The sequence below is a fragment of the Scyliorhinus torazame genome, chromosome 17, assembly GCF_047496885.1.
Source record: "Scyliorhinus torazame isolate Kashiwa2021f chromosome 17, sScyTor2.1, whole genome shotgun sequence".
NCBI classification, from domain to species: domain Eukaryota; kingdom Metazoa; phylum Chordata; class Chondrichthyes; order Carcharhiniformes; family Scyliorhinidae; genus Scyliorhinus; species Scyliorhinus torazame.
In genome coordinates, this window is record NC_092723.1 from 132,293,415 (window position 1) to 132,310,374 (window position 16,960).

The following is a 16,960-nucleotide window of genomic DNA, read 5'->3' on the forward strand; positions in this document are numbered from 1 at the left end:
TGCTATTTGTGATTTTTAATAAATGACTTGGAGGAGGGGGCTGAAGGGTGGGTCAGTAAATTTGCTGATGACACCAAGATTGGTGCAGTAGTGAATGAGGTGGAGGGTTGTTGTAGGCTGCAAAGAGACATTGCTAGGATGCAGAGCTGGGCCGAAAAATGGCTGATGGAGTTTAATCTTGATGAGTGTGAGGTGATTCATTTTGGTAGGACAAATTTGAATGGGGATTACAGGGTCAAAGGCAGGGTTCTGAGGAATGTGGAGGAACAGAGAGATCTTGGGGTTCATGTCCACAGATCTCTGAGGGTTGCCACTCAAGTGGATAGAGCCGTGAAGAAGGCCTATAGTGTGTTAGTGTTTATTAACAGGGGGGCTTGAATTTAAGAGCCATGGGGTTATGCTGCAACTGTACAGGACCCTGGTGAGAACACATTTGGAGTATTGTGTGCAGTTCTGGTCACCTCATTATAGGAAGGATGTGGAAGCATTGGAAAGGGTACAAAGGAGATGTACCAGGATGCTGCCTGGATTGGAGGGTAGGTCTTATGAGGAAAGGTTGAGGGAGCTAGGGCTTTTCTCATTGGAGCGAAGGAGGATGAGAGGCGACTTAATAGAGGTTTAAAAGATGATGAGGGGGACAGATAGAGTGGACGTTCAGAGACTATCGCCTCGGGTGGATGTAGCTATTACAAGGGGGCATAACTATAAGGAGGGATGTCCGAGGTAGGTTCTTTACTCAGAGAGTGGTTAGGGTGTGGAATGGACTGCCTGCTGTGATACTGAAGTCGGACACTTTAGGAACTTTCAAGCGGTTATTGGATACGCACATGGAGCACACCAGAATGACAGGGGGTGGGATAGCTTGATCTTGGTTTCGGACAAAGCTCGACACAACATCGAGGGCCGAACGGCCTGTTCTGTGCTGTACTGTTCTATGTTCTGACCAACCTACCTGATGCATATATTCATATCAGTACTGGAGGATATCACAGTTCTTGTAAAGGCAAAGTCCTGTCTTCACACTGAGGAAACTCTCCACATGCAGTGTGCCACTACCACTGTGCCAAATCTAAATCTAAACATCTAAATGCTACCAATTGGTCATCTACCTTTTGGAAAGCTATGCTCAAGCAAGTTAAGTACTTGCTTTAGAACCTTAGTTAGGCCACACTTGGGAGTATAGTGTTCAATTCTGGTCGCCACACTACCAGAAGGATGTGGAGGCTTTAGAGAGAGTGCAGAAGAGATTTACCAGAATGTTGCCTGGTATGGAGGGCATTAGCTATGAGGAGCGGTTGAATAAACTCGGTTTGTTCTCACTGGAACAAAGGAGGTTGAGGGGAGACCTGATAGAGGTCTACAAAATTATGAGGGGCATAGACAGAGTGGATAGTCAGAGGCTTTTCCCCAGGGTAGAAGGGTCAATTACTAGGGGGCATAGGTTTAAGGTGAGAGGGGCAAGGTTTAGAGTAGATGTACGAGGCAAGTTTTTTACGCAGAGGGTAGTGGGTGCCTGGAACTCGCTACCGGAGGAGGTGGTGGAAGCAGGGACGATAGTGACATTTAAGGGGCATCTTGACAAATACATGAATAGGATGGGAATAGAGGGATACGGACCCAGGAAGTGTAGAAGATTGTAGTTTAGTCGGGCAGCATGGTCGGCACGGGCTTGGAGGGCCGAAGGGCCTGTTCCTGTGCTGTGCATTTTTTTGTTCTTTGTTCTTTGTACGTGGCAGTCCAAAAGTAACACAAAGTACTTTCTTTCTTCCCAATTGACAGATGAAAGAGAAAGCAAAAGTGTATCACATTTGACATTTATGGGGATGCTTTGCCACTCAAATTAATGCTATCTATTGCAGATCACCACATAGCTTTGCCATTAAGATGAAATGTTCAGGGGTATATGACCCAGGCATGGTAATGCCTGACACGGTTTTCTCTATCCATGTGAGTGGCTTTGCTGCATCAAAATACATTGGATCTGATCACAGTCGACAAGTAGTTATTCCATCCGAGTTACAGACACTGCGAACCTACTGTTCAGTTCAATTGAGAAAAACTGATGTTGAAAATAAATGTTCTTTCCCTCGGTCAGGCCACTCCAAATCCAGCATATTTAAATAGGTCAATGAAGAGTGCAGGAGGGCATGCCAGGAGCAGCACCAGGCATACCTAAAAATGAGGTGTCAATCTGGTGAAGTTACAACACAGGATTATTTGAATGCCCAATAGTGGAACCAGTAAGCGATCCCAAAACCAATAGATCAGAGCTAAGCTCTGCAGACCTGCCACGTCCACTCGTGAATGGTGGTGGACAATTGGGCAATAAACTGCAGGAGACTCCACAGATAACTCCACCCTGTATAATGGGGGGCCCAGCACAGCAGTGCAAATGGTAAGGCTGAAGCACTTGCAACAACCTTCAGTCAGAAATGCCAAGTGGATGGTTAATCGCCGCTGCCTCCGGAGGTCCCCAACATCACAGATGCCAGTCTTCAGCCAATTAGATTCCACCACATGATATCACTAAATGGCTGAAGGCACTGGATACTGCAAAGATACTGGGTCCAGACAACATTTTGGCAATACAACCGAAAACTTGTGCTCCAGAACTAGCTGTACTCCTAGCAAACTGCTCCAGTACAGCTCCAACACTGGCATCTGCCCAGCAATGTGGAAATTTGCCTAGGTATGTCCAGTCCACAAAAAGCAGAATGAGTTCAATCCAGCCAATTGGCTACTTCAGGCTACTCTCAATCATCAGCAAAATGATGGAAAGCTACATTGACAGTGCTATCAAGTGGCACGTACTCTGTAATAGCCTGTTTATTGACACATTTTGGGTTCTGCCAGAGCCACTCAACTTATGACCTCATTACAGCCTTGGTCCAAATATGGACAAAAGAGCTGAACGCCAGAGGTGAGGTGAGAGTGGCTGCCCTTGATATCAAGGCAGCATTTGATCGAGTGCGGCATTAAGGAGCCTTTCCCAAACTGGAATCGAAGGGAATCAGGGAGAAAATAGTCCACTGATTGGTGTCATACCTAGCAGAAAGGAAGGCTGTGGTTGTTGAAGGTCTATCATCTGAGTCTCGGGACATGGATGTAGGAGTTCCTCATAGTAGTTAGTGCCCTAGGCAAAACCATCTTTAGCTGTTTCATCAATGTTCAACACCATTCACAACTCCTCAGATACTGAAGTAGTACTTTCATAATTCACTTGCAGAAAGTGCAAACTCCCTTATTCAGATGACATAATGACTGATAAGAGCAGTACAATCTAGCATTATATAAAATAGTTTTACAGGACCCATTCGGGTCATCTTTACCGATTCAGTTTCACAAATGACAAGCAATCAGAATTTTATGCTTTGCAGACCTCTCAGGACTCAAGGCAAGAAATCCTACAGGGGAAGAATTTTCCCCTATGTCTCTCTACTCTCTTCCTCCCAGTCCAGTCCACCCAAGCAACTCTGCCCCCCCTCACCAATATCTTCACCCTTCAACTCAGGTGGCAAAGTCTGTCGACCATTCTATAAAGCAGCCCCTTGTAAGTTAATAGAATGATACAATGCAGAAGGAGGTAGATTGAACTATTGGGCTTTTCTGCCTCAGGTGACTGATGACATTGCACTGGGATTAACTAAACACATAATATTACAGTTAACAGTTCCCGTCCTCTTCTTCCTTTCAGAAAAATTTTAGTGACAAGGGTTTGATCAATGGGTCAGGTGGCTTGGCAAGCTATGGTGTCTAAGTAGATTTGGATTAGTACCTGTTCTGGAGCAAAAATAGCTGAATCAGTCTCGTCACCGTTACAAGATCTTGAAGAGTAATTAGAAACCTTAACAGTCTTCCTCACTCACCGATAATCATTTGTGACCAATGATAGAAGATGTTCTATGGGATCTAGAGGCCCTCTGCACCTCCTCCTTGTTGATACAAGCCAAAACTGATCGTCAAGTGTGCTTGCTCTAAATGTTGCAACACATTACTTAAGAGGCTTGGTATAAGTTGAGGTTCTGCAGATTCCTGCATATGTACAGGAATCACAATAAATTAAATTGCAGTAAAGTGCGTTTTTCATGGTTGGAAGGGGAACAAAAGCGATCAAAATACTTAGAATCCCTACAGTGCAGTAGGAGGCCTTTCAGCCCATCAAGTCTGTACCAGTTCTCCGAAAGAGCACCCTACTCATGTTCACTCCCCTGTCTACCCCACCCTATCCTGCACATCCCTAGACACCAAGGAGGTATTTAGCCTGGCAAATCCACCTAACCTGCACATCTTTGGATCGTGGGGGGAAACCGGAGCACCCGGAGGAAACCCTCGCAGACATGGGAGAAAGTGCAAACTCCACGCAGTCACCCAAAGCTGGAATTAAACCCTGGTCCCTGGCGCTGAGGCAGCAGTGCTACCAACTGTGCCATTTGCATTACAACAATGACTGCAATTAAGCAAGTTGGCTGTACATTACATTTATTCATCATGTGTATTTGCTTTTCAATAATTCTAGTACACTCCTCAGATATAAAACCACATACTCTTTACAATGGATCAAATGTCCTCCACTTTATTACAGCTTTAATTGAGATTCATTTCATTCCATGTCTTTTTCAACTGTCTGAGGCAGGCAGCTTCTAACACTCCATCATTACCTTTAACACCAAAATCTAACAGGCAAAAAACAACAGCACTTAAACATACTGCATCAGCCAGTCCCTGTTAAAAGCAGAAAATATGCAGCATCTGAATGAGAAAAGATAGATTAATTATTTAGATGAAGATCCTTGATCTAATGAAGGACTGTACCCAAAATAACAACTAATTTTTCCCCTACCAGGTGCCGATATGGTTGCTAAGGACCCCCAGCACTTCATTTTTACTAGATTTTCAGCATTCCCAACTTGTTTTATTTTTATCTCGACCCAGTCCCAAGCTTCTTCACGTTTTAGAGCAGGATTGAATATTATAGCTGCAAAATTGAAAATCAAGGTTCAATAATGTTAAAATGGAACTTCAGTTTTATTTGAAGGCTAGATGCTCTCAATTCACAGCTGAGACCAGCTTGGTCACATTTCAACCATTCCAATCTAATTTGAAATGCAAACCATTTTATTTGCTACGTGCTGAAACGTAACTTACTAAACAATCACCAGTCCAGTTATTTTTGACATCTATTGTGGCCACCTGCTCAAACCATGTCAGATGGTTAAGTTGAACTTAACTAGTTAGCATTTGGCTGAGGCAGTAATTTGGATCAGTATCTTGTACCCTCCCGAGACCAGGTTTCAAATCTGGTCAAAAACAGGAAAGGAAATGGATTTTCTTTCAGACAAGCTGTTACGAATCACAAGTGAATTAGATCCTAGCTTCTCCAACTCGCTTGCCGTGCGGGATCCTTGATTGAAAATTCAATTCCTCTTTGAAATATCCTGCACTCAGATTCACTGTTCACCAGAATGTTTTCTCATGCAATTTAATTAACATGTCAACACAATCCCTATGGATTTTTGTTTTAAAGAAAGATAATCTTAAAATAGGCACAATCTTGCACTTTTTAAAAAAGTCATAGTAAACAATCCAGTAGAATTGGTCACAACTAGTTCAATCACTAAATCTGAACCCTGAAACTTCGACGATGGCTCAGCTTACTTATTAAGTGGCTAACAGCAACATCGAAAAAGACCGCAAGATGCTTCACAAAGACATAAAAAATGAACACTCAAAAAAAAGGACTGAGCCAGAGATGGGGAAGGAGAAAATGGGAGTATGGAGGAGGAAATGCGAAGGAGATTACCCAAGGAGGCTACGGAGGCAATTTCTGATTATGGGTATTGGATAGCTAAAGGCATAATTGTCAAAAGAACAGCAAAGAGATGCAGGCAAAAACTTATTAGGGTTGAATAGTTATTGAGATTATAACAGTTCAGTCTTAGGCAGGGAAGAGGTTTGAATTGGTGACAGATTGCACCACATCAAAGACATTAGGCAAATATTTTGACAGTACAAGAGGCATTAGAAGGATCAAGAAAGGTAGTGTTGGTATAATCAGCATACAAGTGGAAGTTGACCACACATCTGCAGATTATGTCACCACGTGGCAGCATTTAGGTAAAAGCAGGCAGGCAAGGATAAAGCCTTGGGAGACTCAAACAATAAATGTGAGAGGGGAGGATGAGGGCCGTTTCTGGAGTGTTCTTTTTACAATCGGATAGGTAGGAATAGAACCAAGAGACAGGTAGCCCACTGAACCTTACAACAGAGGAAAATTGTTGGAAGAGGACAGTGTGGTGAACCAAGTCATGGAATCATGGAATGGTTCCAGCACAGAGGAGGTTGTTCAGCTCATCATGGTCAGCCAGCACTCTGTAAATAGCTACTCAGCTAATCCCAGATTTGAATTTGTCGTCACCATGCTCCCAGATAGTGCATTCCAGATCCTAACAACTCACTGCATAAAAAGATTTTTTTCATGACACCATTGCTTCGTTTGCCAATCACCTTAAATCAATTTCCTCTGGTTTCTGACTCCTCTTCCAAAGGGAACAGTTTCCCCCTATCTACTCTGTCTAGATCCCTCATGAGATTTTACATATCTATAAATCACCCACCTAACTGCTCTCCTTGAACGATAATAACCTCTTAAAACGCAAGTCCCTCACCCCAGGAACCATCCCGGCAAATATTTTCTGTCCCCTGTCCAATCCCTTTGCATGCTTACTAAATTGTGGTGCTCAGAATTGGATGCATTACTGCAATTGAGGCCAAACATGAGTTTTATAAAGGTCATCATGACTTCCTTGCTTCTGTACTCTATGCCACCATTTGTAAAGCCCACAATCTTCTATGCCCTATTAATGGCTAATCACAACCTGCCCTGTCAACTTCAATGATTTGTGCACATAAAATCTCAGGTTTCTCCACTCCTGCACCCCCTTTTGATTTATATCTTTGATTTTTTTTTAATTGTCTATCCTCATTCTTCCAATCAAAATCTATTGCTTCATATTTTTCTCCATTAAATTTCCTCTGCAATGTGTCCACCCATTCCATCAACCTATGTCCTCCTGCAGTCTCCCACTATTCTCCTCAACGGTTCTATTACGACTCCAGATCAGACCCCAACAGTGGTTAGGATATGGACAGAAACCCCAATTTTTATTTAAAATTTCTAAGACGGTGGGACAGGATACTTCACTCCAGGAGTGATTGCAGAAAGAAACAGGGATATGCTATTTTAAAACAATCTTTATTAACATAGGATTAAAATCTTTAACATCACACCAGAAAATAGCTTAAAATTGCCCCTTAAACAAAACTACTCAATACAATGAACACAATATCATTAATTACTATCTTTATTTCCACATAAACAACAAGAAAATAAACCATCTTAGCTCTCGATCCACCTTAAATACCAAAGACATACAGGAATACTTGCTTTTCAGAGATATTCTTTGCGAAAGAGATCTCTTGACACTGTTTTACAGAATAGATCAGACGCATCCAGAACCCTCTGGCTATGTCTTCAAAAGCTGTTTTAGTTGGCTTTTTTCAGCTACCCTTGTCCTCAGACAAGTCTGCACAGCTTTAAATACAGTTAATCTCTTTTAACTAACTTACAGTGAGAGCAGAGCTGTTTCACTGTGCATACAGCTTCAGCCAGATCAGAATTGAACTGAAAGTGCTTTCTCAAAAAGCCTTAGCTCCACCCAGCAATCATCTCACCAAACTGAAAACTAATTAACTCTCCAGGAATTGCTCTTAATAAAAAGAAGAAATTGCATTAGCCCAAGCTTTTTACGATGGTTAATTGCATCTCTGGCTCCAAAAAGTTTTGTTGTCTTTCAAACCAAGATTCTTTTAAAACATGACTTCAGCAGCCAAACACACGCTAACCCAGGCATTTAACCCTTACTGCACCAAATACTTACAACACAATATATTTGAAATTCCTATATTCGTCATATTTCCAAGTTCAGTGTCATCTGCACATTCTGAAATTGTGCTCTGTGCATCCTGTCCAGGTCATTAATACACATCAAGAAAAGCAGTACTCCTAAGGAACCACTATATATACTTTGTTCCAGTCTGGAAAATAAGCATTCCCAATACCCAGTTTTCTGTCAATCAGCCAACTTTGCATCCATGTTGCCACTGTCCCATTTAGTTTATTTGTCAACAAGACCGTAAAGTGGCATTTTATCAAATGCCGTTTGGAAGTCTCTATGTATGAGTTAAAAGTGCAGAGAGGTCACAAAAATTGAGGCGCGATAATATGCAATATTCACTATCAAAGAAAATGCAATTAATTACTTTATTTTGAACTACTTTGGTGCTACGGCAGTGGCAAAAACCCAATTGCAGAGATACAAACCAGAAAGGGTCTTGGCTCAAGATCTGGGGCTGGATTCTCCGAGCTTCTGCGGCGAAATGGCGACCGGTGCGGGGGCGGAGAATGGGCGTCAATGACGAAATCCGGTCCAACTCCGCTCCCGTGATTCTCAGTCTCTGGAGAATCGCCGCAAATCGCACGCGCGCAGTCTACACAGCGTGGGTAGGGGGCCGTTGACAGAGGCTCCCGCGGCGATTCTCCCAGGAAAACTGGCCGAGTTCCCGATGGCCTGGTTCTAACCACTATTTGCCTGTCAAGAACGGTCGGTGGCGGCAACAGACTCAGTCTGCAGCCGCCATGGTGGGGGGGGGGCGGGGGGATCCTTCACCAGGCGGGGCCTCACAGACAACCAGACAAGTGATCGGGTGGCACCGATCCGCGGGCCCAGGCGTGCGCGATCTTGGGGGAACCTACTTCGTTCATCATGGTCCGTGGTGTGAGTCCACCATGTTGCACGTGGCAGCTGCCTGCATGTGTGGACTTCCGACCGGAAGTGCAGGGCCCCGTATCCGGATTCTTAAGGAAAGTCCAGGGTGAAACGCCCGCATTTTGACGCTGGCGTGAGGACATAGCCCCATTATTGGAGAATCCCGCCCTTGATAGCTGCTGAGCTATATGAGGTGTTTAACCTGGGTTGCCCTATCATTAATCCCAGAATTCTTAATTAAGGTGGGGAATTTCATCTGGTCCTGATTGTGTATCTCAGAAGTGCACATAGAGCGATAAATGGAAGCTGGAATACTTCCATTAATTTTTTTTTTATAAATGTTTTTTTATTGGATTTTTGCACAGAGTATATTTTGCTGTTATGTATGCAGGATATGATATATCTATATATATATGTATATGTAAGTGGGCATCCGTTTGGGCCGGCGAGACTCTTCCAAGGGCAATCCTCGAGTGGGTCTGGTGCCAGTGTTGCCCCTCGCTTCTCCCGGTTGGATTTCGCCGCCGTTGTCTTCTCGTGCACGCTGCCGCTTCAGCCAGCCCTCCTGTCCTCCACCTATATTCTCCTTTTTCTCTGTTCCTGTGGATGTCAGGTTGAGGTTAACGTTTCCCTGCCCCCCACCCCCCCCTCCCTGGCTCTCCTCTATTGTTCCCTGTCTCTTCCCTCCTCTCCCCCCCCCCTCCCCCTGCGGTTCGCCGTTCCTTTCCTCACCCCCCCCCCCCAGTCAATTTTGGTGTATACGTTGTGTACTGGGGAGAAAAAGGAAAACCCCTTCTCCCCTGTGTGGGTGAAACCTCCAGGGGTCCACCGCTCCAAACTGTTCCATAGAGTGACCAAGTTCCCTTGCCATGTTTGAGGTTGTCCCCATCTTGGGGTTCGATCTGTCAGTCGTTGGGTCCTGTACACAGTTGAAGTCCCCCCCATGATTAGCCGGTGCATCGCTATGCCAGGGATTTCTGCCACGGTCTTCTTGATGAAGCTCGGGTCGACCCAGTTGGGCGTGTACACGTTAACTAGGACTACCGGTGCCCCATCCAGGGTCCCACTAACCATGACGTACCGTCCCCCTGGGTCCGTAACCGTCTTTGTCACCCTAAACATCGTCCATTTGCTGACCAGTATTGCCACCCCCTGGCCCTGATCCTGTAACAGGAATGGTACGTCTGTCCCACCCAGCCCTTTCTTACCCGGTCGGTCCTGCTCTCTCAGGTGCGTCTCTTGAAGGAAGATTATGTCTGCCTTCATGTTTCTTAGGTGGTTGAGGACTCTAGATCTTTTTACTGGGCCGTTGAGTCCCGTTACGTTCCAGGTGACTATCCTGGTGGGGGACTTCTGTCCCCTCGCTCCATTGGGATTAACCATATTCACTTGGTGGACATGCCCCTGCCCTTTTAAGTTTTCTTTTTCTAAGTCTTTCTTTTCTTTTGTTTTTTTTCCCCTTTTATCCCCCCCAAAAAAGAGTGAGTTCGCGTTTTCTTTCTTCTCCTCCTCATTCCCCCTGGAACCAGAGAGAGAGAGAGAGAGAGAAAGGCTTCTCGTCGGGCCGGGAGTCCCCCTTTGTTCCACCGCTGCCTGCCTTGTGGTGGTTGCCGCCGGGGGGGGTCGGGCTTCGTTGCTGGCTCGGACCCCGCTTTGGCTCAGGCCTCCGCTCCTCATGCCCCGCGTTTCGCTGCCCCGCGCGCGCCCGCGTTCTGCTGTGCGGGGGGTGGCTCGGTCGGTCGGACCGGCTCGCAGGCCCGCGCTCCGCTGTGCCGTCTCAGTTTCGGGGGGGGGGGGGGGGGGGGGGGGGGGGGGGGGGGACACGACTCTCTCCGGTCGCTTCCTGATCTCCGGCCCCTGGCTCCTCCCGCGTACCTTTCCTCCCCCCGGGCCGCAGCTTACCGCTCCGGTCCCTTGCGGCCTCCTCCCCTTTTCCCGGGGGGGGCTCTCCCCTCGTGCTTCTCCTGCCGCTCGCTTCGTTCCCGAGCGGCTGGGTCTCCGACCCCACTCTGCCTCGGAGTCCAGGTCGCTCCTCTTCTTTCTCTCCCGCCGTGCGGGGGCCCAGTCGGCCAAGCTCGCGCACCCGGGCGCACGTTCTTCGTGGGGGGAACGGGATGCGACTATCGAATACTTCCATTAATGAGTGCTTACGGAAATTCACTGTTTTGTTCAGATATGAATGATATTTGGGCAGCAAGGTGGCACAGTGATCAGCACTGCTCCCTCATAGCGGCAGGGATCCGGTTCAATTCTGGCCTTGGGTCACTGTGTGAAGTTTGCACGTTCTCCCCCTGTCTGCGTGGGTTTCCTAAGGGTGCTCCACTTTCCTCCCATGTTCCGAGATGTGCACGTTAGGTGGATTGGCCATACCAAATTGTGCCTCAGTGTCCAGGGATCTGTAGATTAGGTTAAGGGGTTATTGGGATAGGGTGGGGAAGTGAGCTTGGATGGAGAACTTTTTCAAAGGGTCAGTGATGATACAATGGGCTGAATGGCCTCCATCTACACTGTACGGATTCTATGATTCAATAACCAATTGGTCAGTAAGTAGGTCAACTAATGCAATAATTGAAGGACAGCAAGGAGCAAAGACCTTTAGAAGAGGAGCAAATGGGAGATAATAGATAAGAGAGAAAAAAACCTTGAAAAATCTCATTTAAGAAAGGTGAATTAGATAATTTGGTGAATATGATAATCAACACTTTTATAACCGTTATTTATTTTGCAGTGTCATGTGAGAGTACCTTAAAGAAATGGGTGTTTATAAATGGGTGTGCATATAAGTATCTGTAGTGAGAGTACCTTTAAGAAATGGGTGTTTATTACTGCAGTGATGTCAGAGCGGGTGGAGCTGGGCTGTCTGTCAGCTTTTTACTTTCGTTTTAAGCTGTTTGCTGCAAGGTGTGTTTTAGTTTTGTTTTCAGAGCTGGATAGCTGCAGTCACAGCCAGAAGGTGTATGAGTTTCTCTCTGTAATCTAAAGACTGTATAACGATCCTGGTGATTTAAAACAAATAACAGTAGTGACTTTAACCTGATGTGCTTCTGGTAAAAGGTGTTTTAAAGTCATTTGGATGTTAAAAGGAAAGCTTAAAGTATTACTTAGTGTAGTAGTCATTTTCGGGTTGTATTTGAATTAATGGTTGCTAAGATGTTCACTATATGTTTTAAAAAGGTTAACTTGAGTTCATAGAATAAACATTGTTTTGCTTTAAAAAATACTTTTCCATTTCTGCTGTACCATACCTGTAGAGTGGGCCATGTGCTCCCCATACCACAATCTATTAAAAGTTGTGGGTCAGGTGAACTCCATGATACACTTTAGGGTTCTCTAAACCCTGGCCCATAACAGCAGTCATTGCATTGGTTAAAGTAATCAACCTACACAACCCTGATGCATGCCAGTGATTGAAAGTTAAACCAGATACAATTCACTTTCATTTGTTAAAGGAAAGAATAACATAAACAAGTCAATTTTAAATAACTCCCCAGTTGAGAAATGTGGAAATAGCGATTAGAATATGATGTTTCAAAAATGCAAATTGAATTGCCCCATGTCTCACTAAATGAACAACATGTTACTCTTTCCACCCATTCGGGCTGATTTGTCAGTCCCTTCCTCAGCCTCACCAGTTTCAATATGCAATGACAGATGCTTCCCTACATAGGGGCATTCAAACAGTCACTTTGATTTTAAAAGTTTTTGCTTACTGTCTGCGCTTTTAATTTATAGTTGTCAACATCCTCCAGGGCCTGCGACAGCTGGTGCTGCAAAGAAAAAGAAAACCCATCAGCATCATCAGTCCCATTAAAATGAGAAAAACCAAGAATCCAGAGATTCAGTCAAGCATTCATTTTGGTTATTTATTCTCGGGATGCGAGAATTGCTTTACTGCCCATCTCTAATTGGCCTCAGGGAAAGTGATGGTGAGCTGCCTTCTCGAACCACTGCAGCCCATGTCATGTAGATATACCCAGTGCCATTAGGGATGAAGTTCCATGATTTTAGAACTGCAACACTGAAGGAACCACAATACACATGCAAGTTAGGATGTGTACAATTTGGAGAGAAACTTGCAGATGTTAGCTGCCTTGTTCTTCTATGTGACAAAAGTCATGAATTTAGAAGATGCTGTCAAAGGAACATGGTAGGCTTTTAGATTCAAACTTTCACAAAGTATTCTGAACTAAGACAGTGTATTTTTGATACAATAAAAATCATCTCACCTCAGTACAGTTTAGATGAGTTATAATATTCTTTCATTCCATCATAGAACCCTCTAGTTACCAGGCATCACTGTGCAGAAATTGACATGACAAAATCCCTACAGTGGGTCAATCTTAAGGCCCTTCAGTGGCTGAAAAATAAACAGCCGTGGCTCAGTTGATAGCAGCGTTGCCTTTGAATTAGACAGCTAGGAGTTCAAATCTCACTCTAAGATTTGATCACACAAATCAAGGTTGACACTCCAGTGCAGTACTAAATGAGTGCTAGGCTGATGAAAGTGCTCTTTTGGATGTCAAGTTAAATGAAGCCTACCTTCCCTCTCTGGTGGCCATAAAGGACACCAGGGCACTATTTCAAAGAGCAGGAGAGTTATCCCCAGTGTCCAAGTCAATATTTATCTGTCAACCAACATCACATAAAAACAGACCACATTGTTGTTTGTGGAACTTTGCAATGTTCACATCGGCAGCCATGTTTCCTACATTAAACCAGTGACAACAATTCAAAAGTATTTCATTGGCTGCAAAATTGTGGTCATAAAAATCTGACGTATAAATGCAAGTTTTTCTCTCTTTCAGATATCCTGAGATAGAGAAAGGCACTATTTAAATTCAAGTAAGTAAGACTATAAATGCAGAAAATAATCAGGCTCCAAGCGGAAAAGAGCCAACTTGCTGGGCTTGTCATTGAACATTATTCTTTTTATTTGTTCATGGGATGTGAGCATTGCTGGCTAGGTCAACATTTACAGCTCATCCTTAATTGCCTCTGAGAAGGTAGTAATTGCTGCCTTCTTGAACCACTGAAGTCCATGTATTGTAGGAACACCCACAGTGCTGTTAGGAAGGGAGTTCCAGTATTATGATGCAGTATTATGATGACAATGATGACAAGTGGATTCCATCACACTCCTGACTTGTGCTTTGTAGATGGTGGACAGGGTTAGAGAGTCAGGAGGTGAGTTAAATTCTCTCTTGTTGGGGATGGTCATTACTTGGCACTTGTGTGGTACAAATGTTACTTGCCACTAAGCAGTCCCAAGCCCGAATATTGCCAGGTCTCGCTGCACATGGGCAGGGACTGATTCAATATCTGAGGAGTCGCGAATGGTGCTGATCACCCTCGAATATCCTCATTGCTGACCTTATGATGGATGGAAATTCATTGACGGAAAAGAAGATGGCTGGACCAAAGACAGTATCCTGAGGAACTCATGGAATAATGTCCCGGGACTGAAGTGACTGACCTCTAACAACCACAGCCATCTTCCTTTGTGCTAGGTATTACTCCAACCAGTTGAGATTTTCTCCACTGATTACCATTGACCAGTTTTGTTTTGCATGTTCATGGGATGTGGACGTCACTGGCTGGACCAGCATTTATTGCCCATCCCTGAAGGCATTTAAGAGTCAACCACATTTCTGTGGAACTGGAATCACATGTAGGACAGACCAGGTAAGGACGACAGATTTCCTTCCCTAAAGGACATTAATAATCCAGATGGATTTTTAGGAGCATTAACAATGGCTTCATGGTCATTAGACTTTTAATTCCAGGTTTTATTGAATTAAAATGTTATCATTTACCATAGTGGAATTATGCCACATTCGATCAAAAGCTGCCTAATATAAGGACAGTCACTCTCATCTCACCTCTTGAGTTCATCTATTTGTCCATGACCAAGGTTGTATTGAGGCAAAGAGCTGAGTGGCCCTAGTGGAACTCAAACTGAACATCAGTGAGCAGGTTATTGCTGAGTAAGTGCTGCTTGATAGCGCTGTCAACGACACTTTCCATCACTTTGCTGACAATCGAGAGACGTAATTGGCTGGGTTAGATTTGTCCTGTCTTTTGTGGACAGGACATACCTGGACAATTTTCAACATTGTCAGGTGGATGCTAGTGTTTTAGCTGTACTGGAACAGCTTGGCGAGGGGAACGGATATTTCTATACTATTGCCAGAAATGTTGTCGGGGCCCATAGTCTTTGCGGTATCCACTGCCTTCAGCAGTTACTTGATAACGTGTAGAGTGAAGCAATTGGCTGAAGACTGTGATTCTGGGGGTCTCAGGAGGAGGCTGAGATGGATCATCCCCTCAGTACTTCTGACTGAAGATGGCTGCAAATGATATGTTGGGCTCCCCCATCATTGAGGATGGGGATATTTGTGGAGCCTCCTCCTCCAGTGAGTTGTTTAATTCTCCATCGTCATTCACAACTAGGTGAGCTAGCCTGCCAAGCTTAGATCTGATCCACTGGTGATGGGATTGCTTAGCTCTGTCTGTCACATGCTGTTTCTGCTGTTTAGCATGCAAGTAATCCTGTGTTGTAGCTTCACCAGGTTGACACCTCAATCTTTAGGTAGGCCTGATACTGCTCCAGGCATGCCCTCCTGTACTCTTTATTGAACCAGGGTCAATCCTCCAGCTTTATTGTAATGGTAGAGTGAGGGATATGTGTTGGCATGAGGTTACAGATTATGACTGTATATAAATCTGATGCTGATGGCCCACCTCATTGATGCCACGTTTGAGTTCAAACTCAGCATGGTGCCAGTGTCACACAATACGATGGAAGGTATCTTCAACATTAAGACAAAGCTCCATTTCCACAAGGTCTGTGCAGTGATCACTCCTACCAAAACTGTCACAGACAGATGCAACTGCAACAGATCAAGTACGCTTTTCCCTAGGTTTTCTCACCACCTAATGAAGACCCAGTTTAGCAGCTATGTACTTTGGATCTCAGCCAACACGGTCAGTAGCAATGCTACCGAGCCACCTTTGAGGAAGTCTCCTATCCAGAGAAAAATGCTGTGCCATTGCCACCCTTAATGTTTCCTCCAAGTGGTGTTCAACATTGAGGAGTGCTGGTTCATCAGCTGGAGGGGGTTGGTGGGTGATAACTGACAGAAGGCTTCCTTTCCCATGTCTGACCATGATGTTTCATGATGTTGAGAGCTCCCAGGATAACTCCCTCCGTACTCTATACCACTGTGCCACCCGCCACTTCTGGTGGGTCTGTCCTGCCCTTGGGGCAGGGGTGGTGATGGTAGTGTCTGGAACGGTGTATTTTAGCTATGGTTCGGTGAGTATGACTATGTCATCTGATTTGTTGACTGGTCTTTTGGACCGTTCACCTGCCTCATTTTTCTCCCTCTCTTGTTGGGGGAAAAAAAGTAGTTTGAAGGGACTTGTATTCATTTATATTGGTAAACATTGTAAATAAGGTACAGGTTTAATTGGGGTTTAGTTTAATGTTTCTGTGCCTGGAAGAGTAAAACCTACAGGTAGATTCATGCTGGACAAAGGCATTTGTATATGTGGGGATTGGTTAAGTTCCAACTGTGTTTCTATTGTGCTTAGAGAGGGCTATAGCATGAAGAATAAATAAATCAGCAGTGGTTGCTCAGCAACTGGGGCCTTGTAAGGGAGAAAAGGTTCTAAGTTTTAGTTTAGCTAATTTGATTGCAGTTGAAGATAGGTAGTGAGAGAGAAGGAAGCTCTCACAGCTCTGCTAGAAGCTGTTGGTTTAGAAGGCTAGAAAGAAAAGAAAAGCCATATCATGGAGTAATAGTTAAGAAAACAAGTGCAGTGATCTGAAGACCAGCTAGTTAAAGAAACTGGAGAAAGGAAGAGAAGTTTACAAGTCGTCTGAGGTATTAGAACAGAACACTGTTCAGAAAAGACAGATTGAGACACCAGAACGGTAACTAAAGTTATTTTCAGATTTGTGAGATTCTACTGCAGCCTGTGTGAAATCACTATGGATATCGGTGGCTGGATATCAGAGTTTGCGTTAAAGCATTTAAGACAAAATAAATCCTAAAGGGATTGGTGGAAAAGCTTTGTTTGAATTTCAGTATGCGCTAAAGGAAAGCATTATTACGAAAGACGATTTTAAAGCT

General features: G+C 44.5%; 1 protein-coding gene across 4 annotated transcripts in view; it reads right to left on the reverse strand.

The window, feature by feature from the left end:
* mad1l1 (mitotic arrest deficient 1 like 1) overlaps nucleotides 1-16,960 on the reverse strand; it is a 1,358,866-nt gene that overhangs the window by 863,307 nt on the left and 478,599 nt on the right. For 3 of the 4 annotated variants that reach the window (XM_072481041.1, XM_072481040.1, XM_072481042.1), the window contains exon 13: nucleotides 12,536-12,592. The exons of the other annotated variant lie outside the window; for it this stretch is intronic. In XM_072481041.1, coding sequence (XP_072337142.1) covers nucleotides 12,536-12,592 — 57 coding nt within the window. The remainder of the gene's footprint in view (nucleotides 1-12,535; nucleotides 12,593-16,960) is intronic. 4 annotated transcript variants of the gene reach the window in all.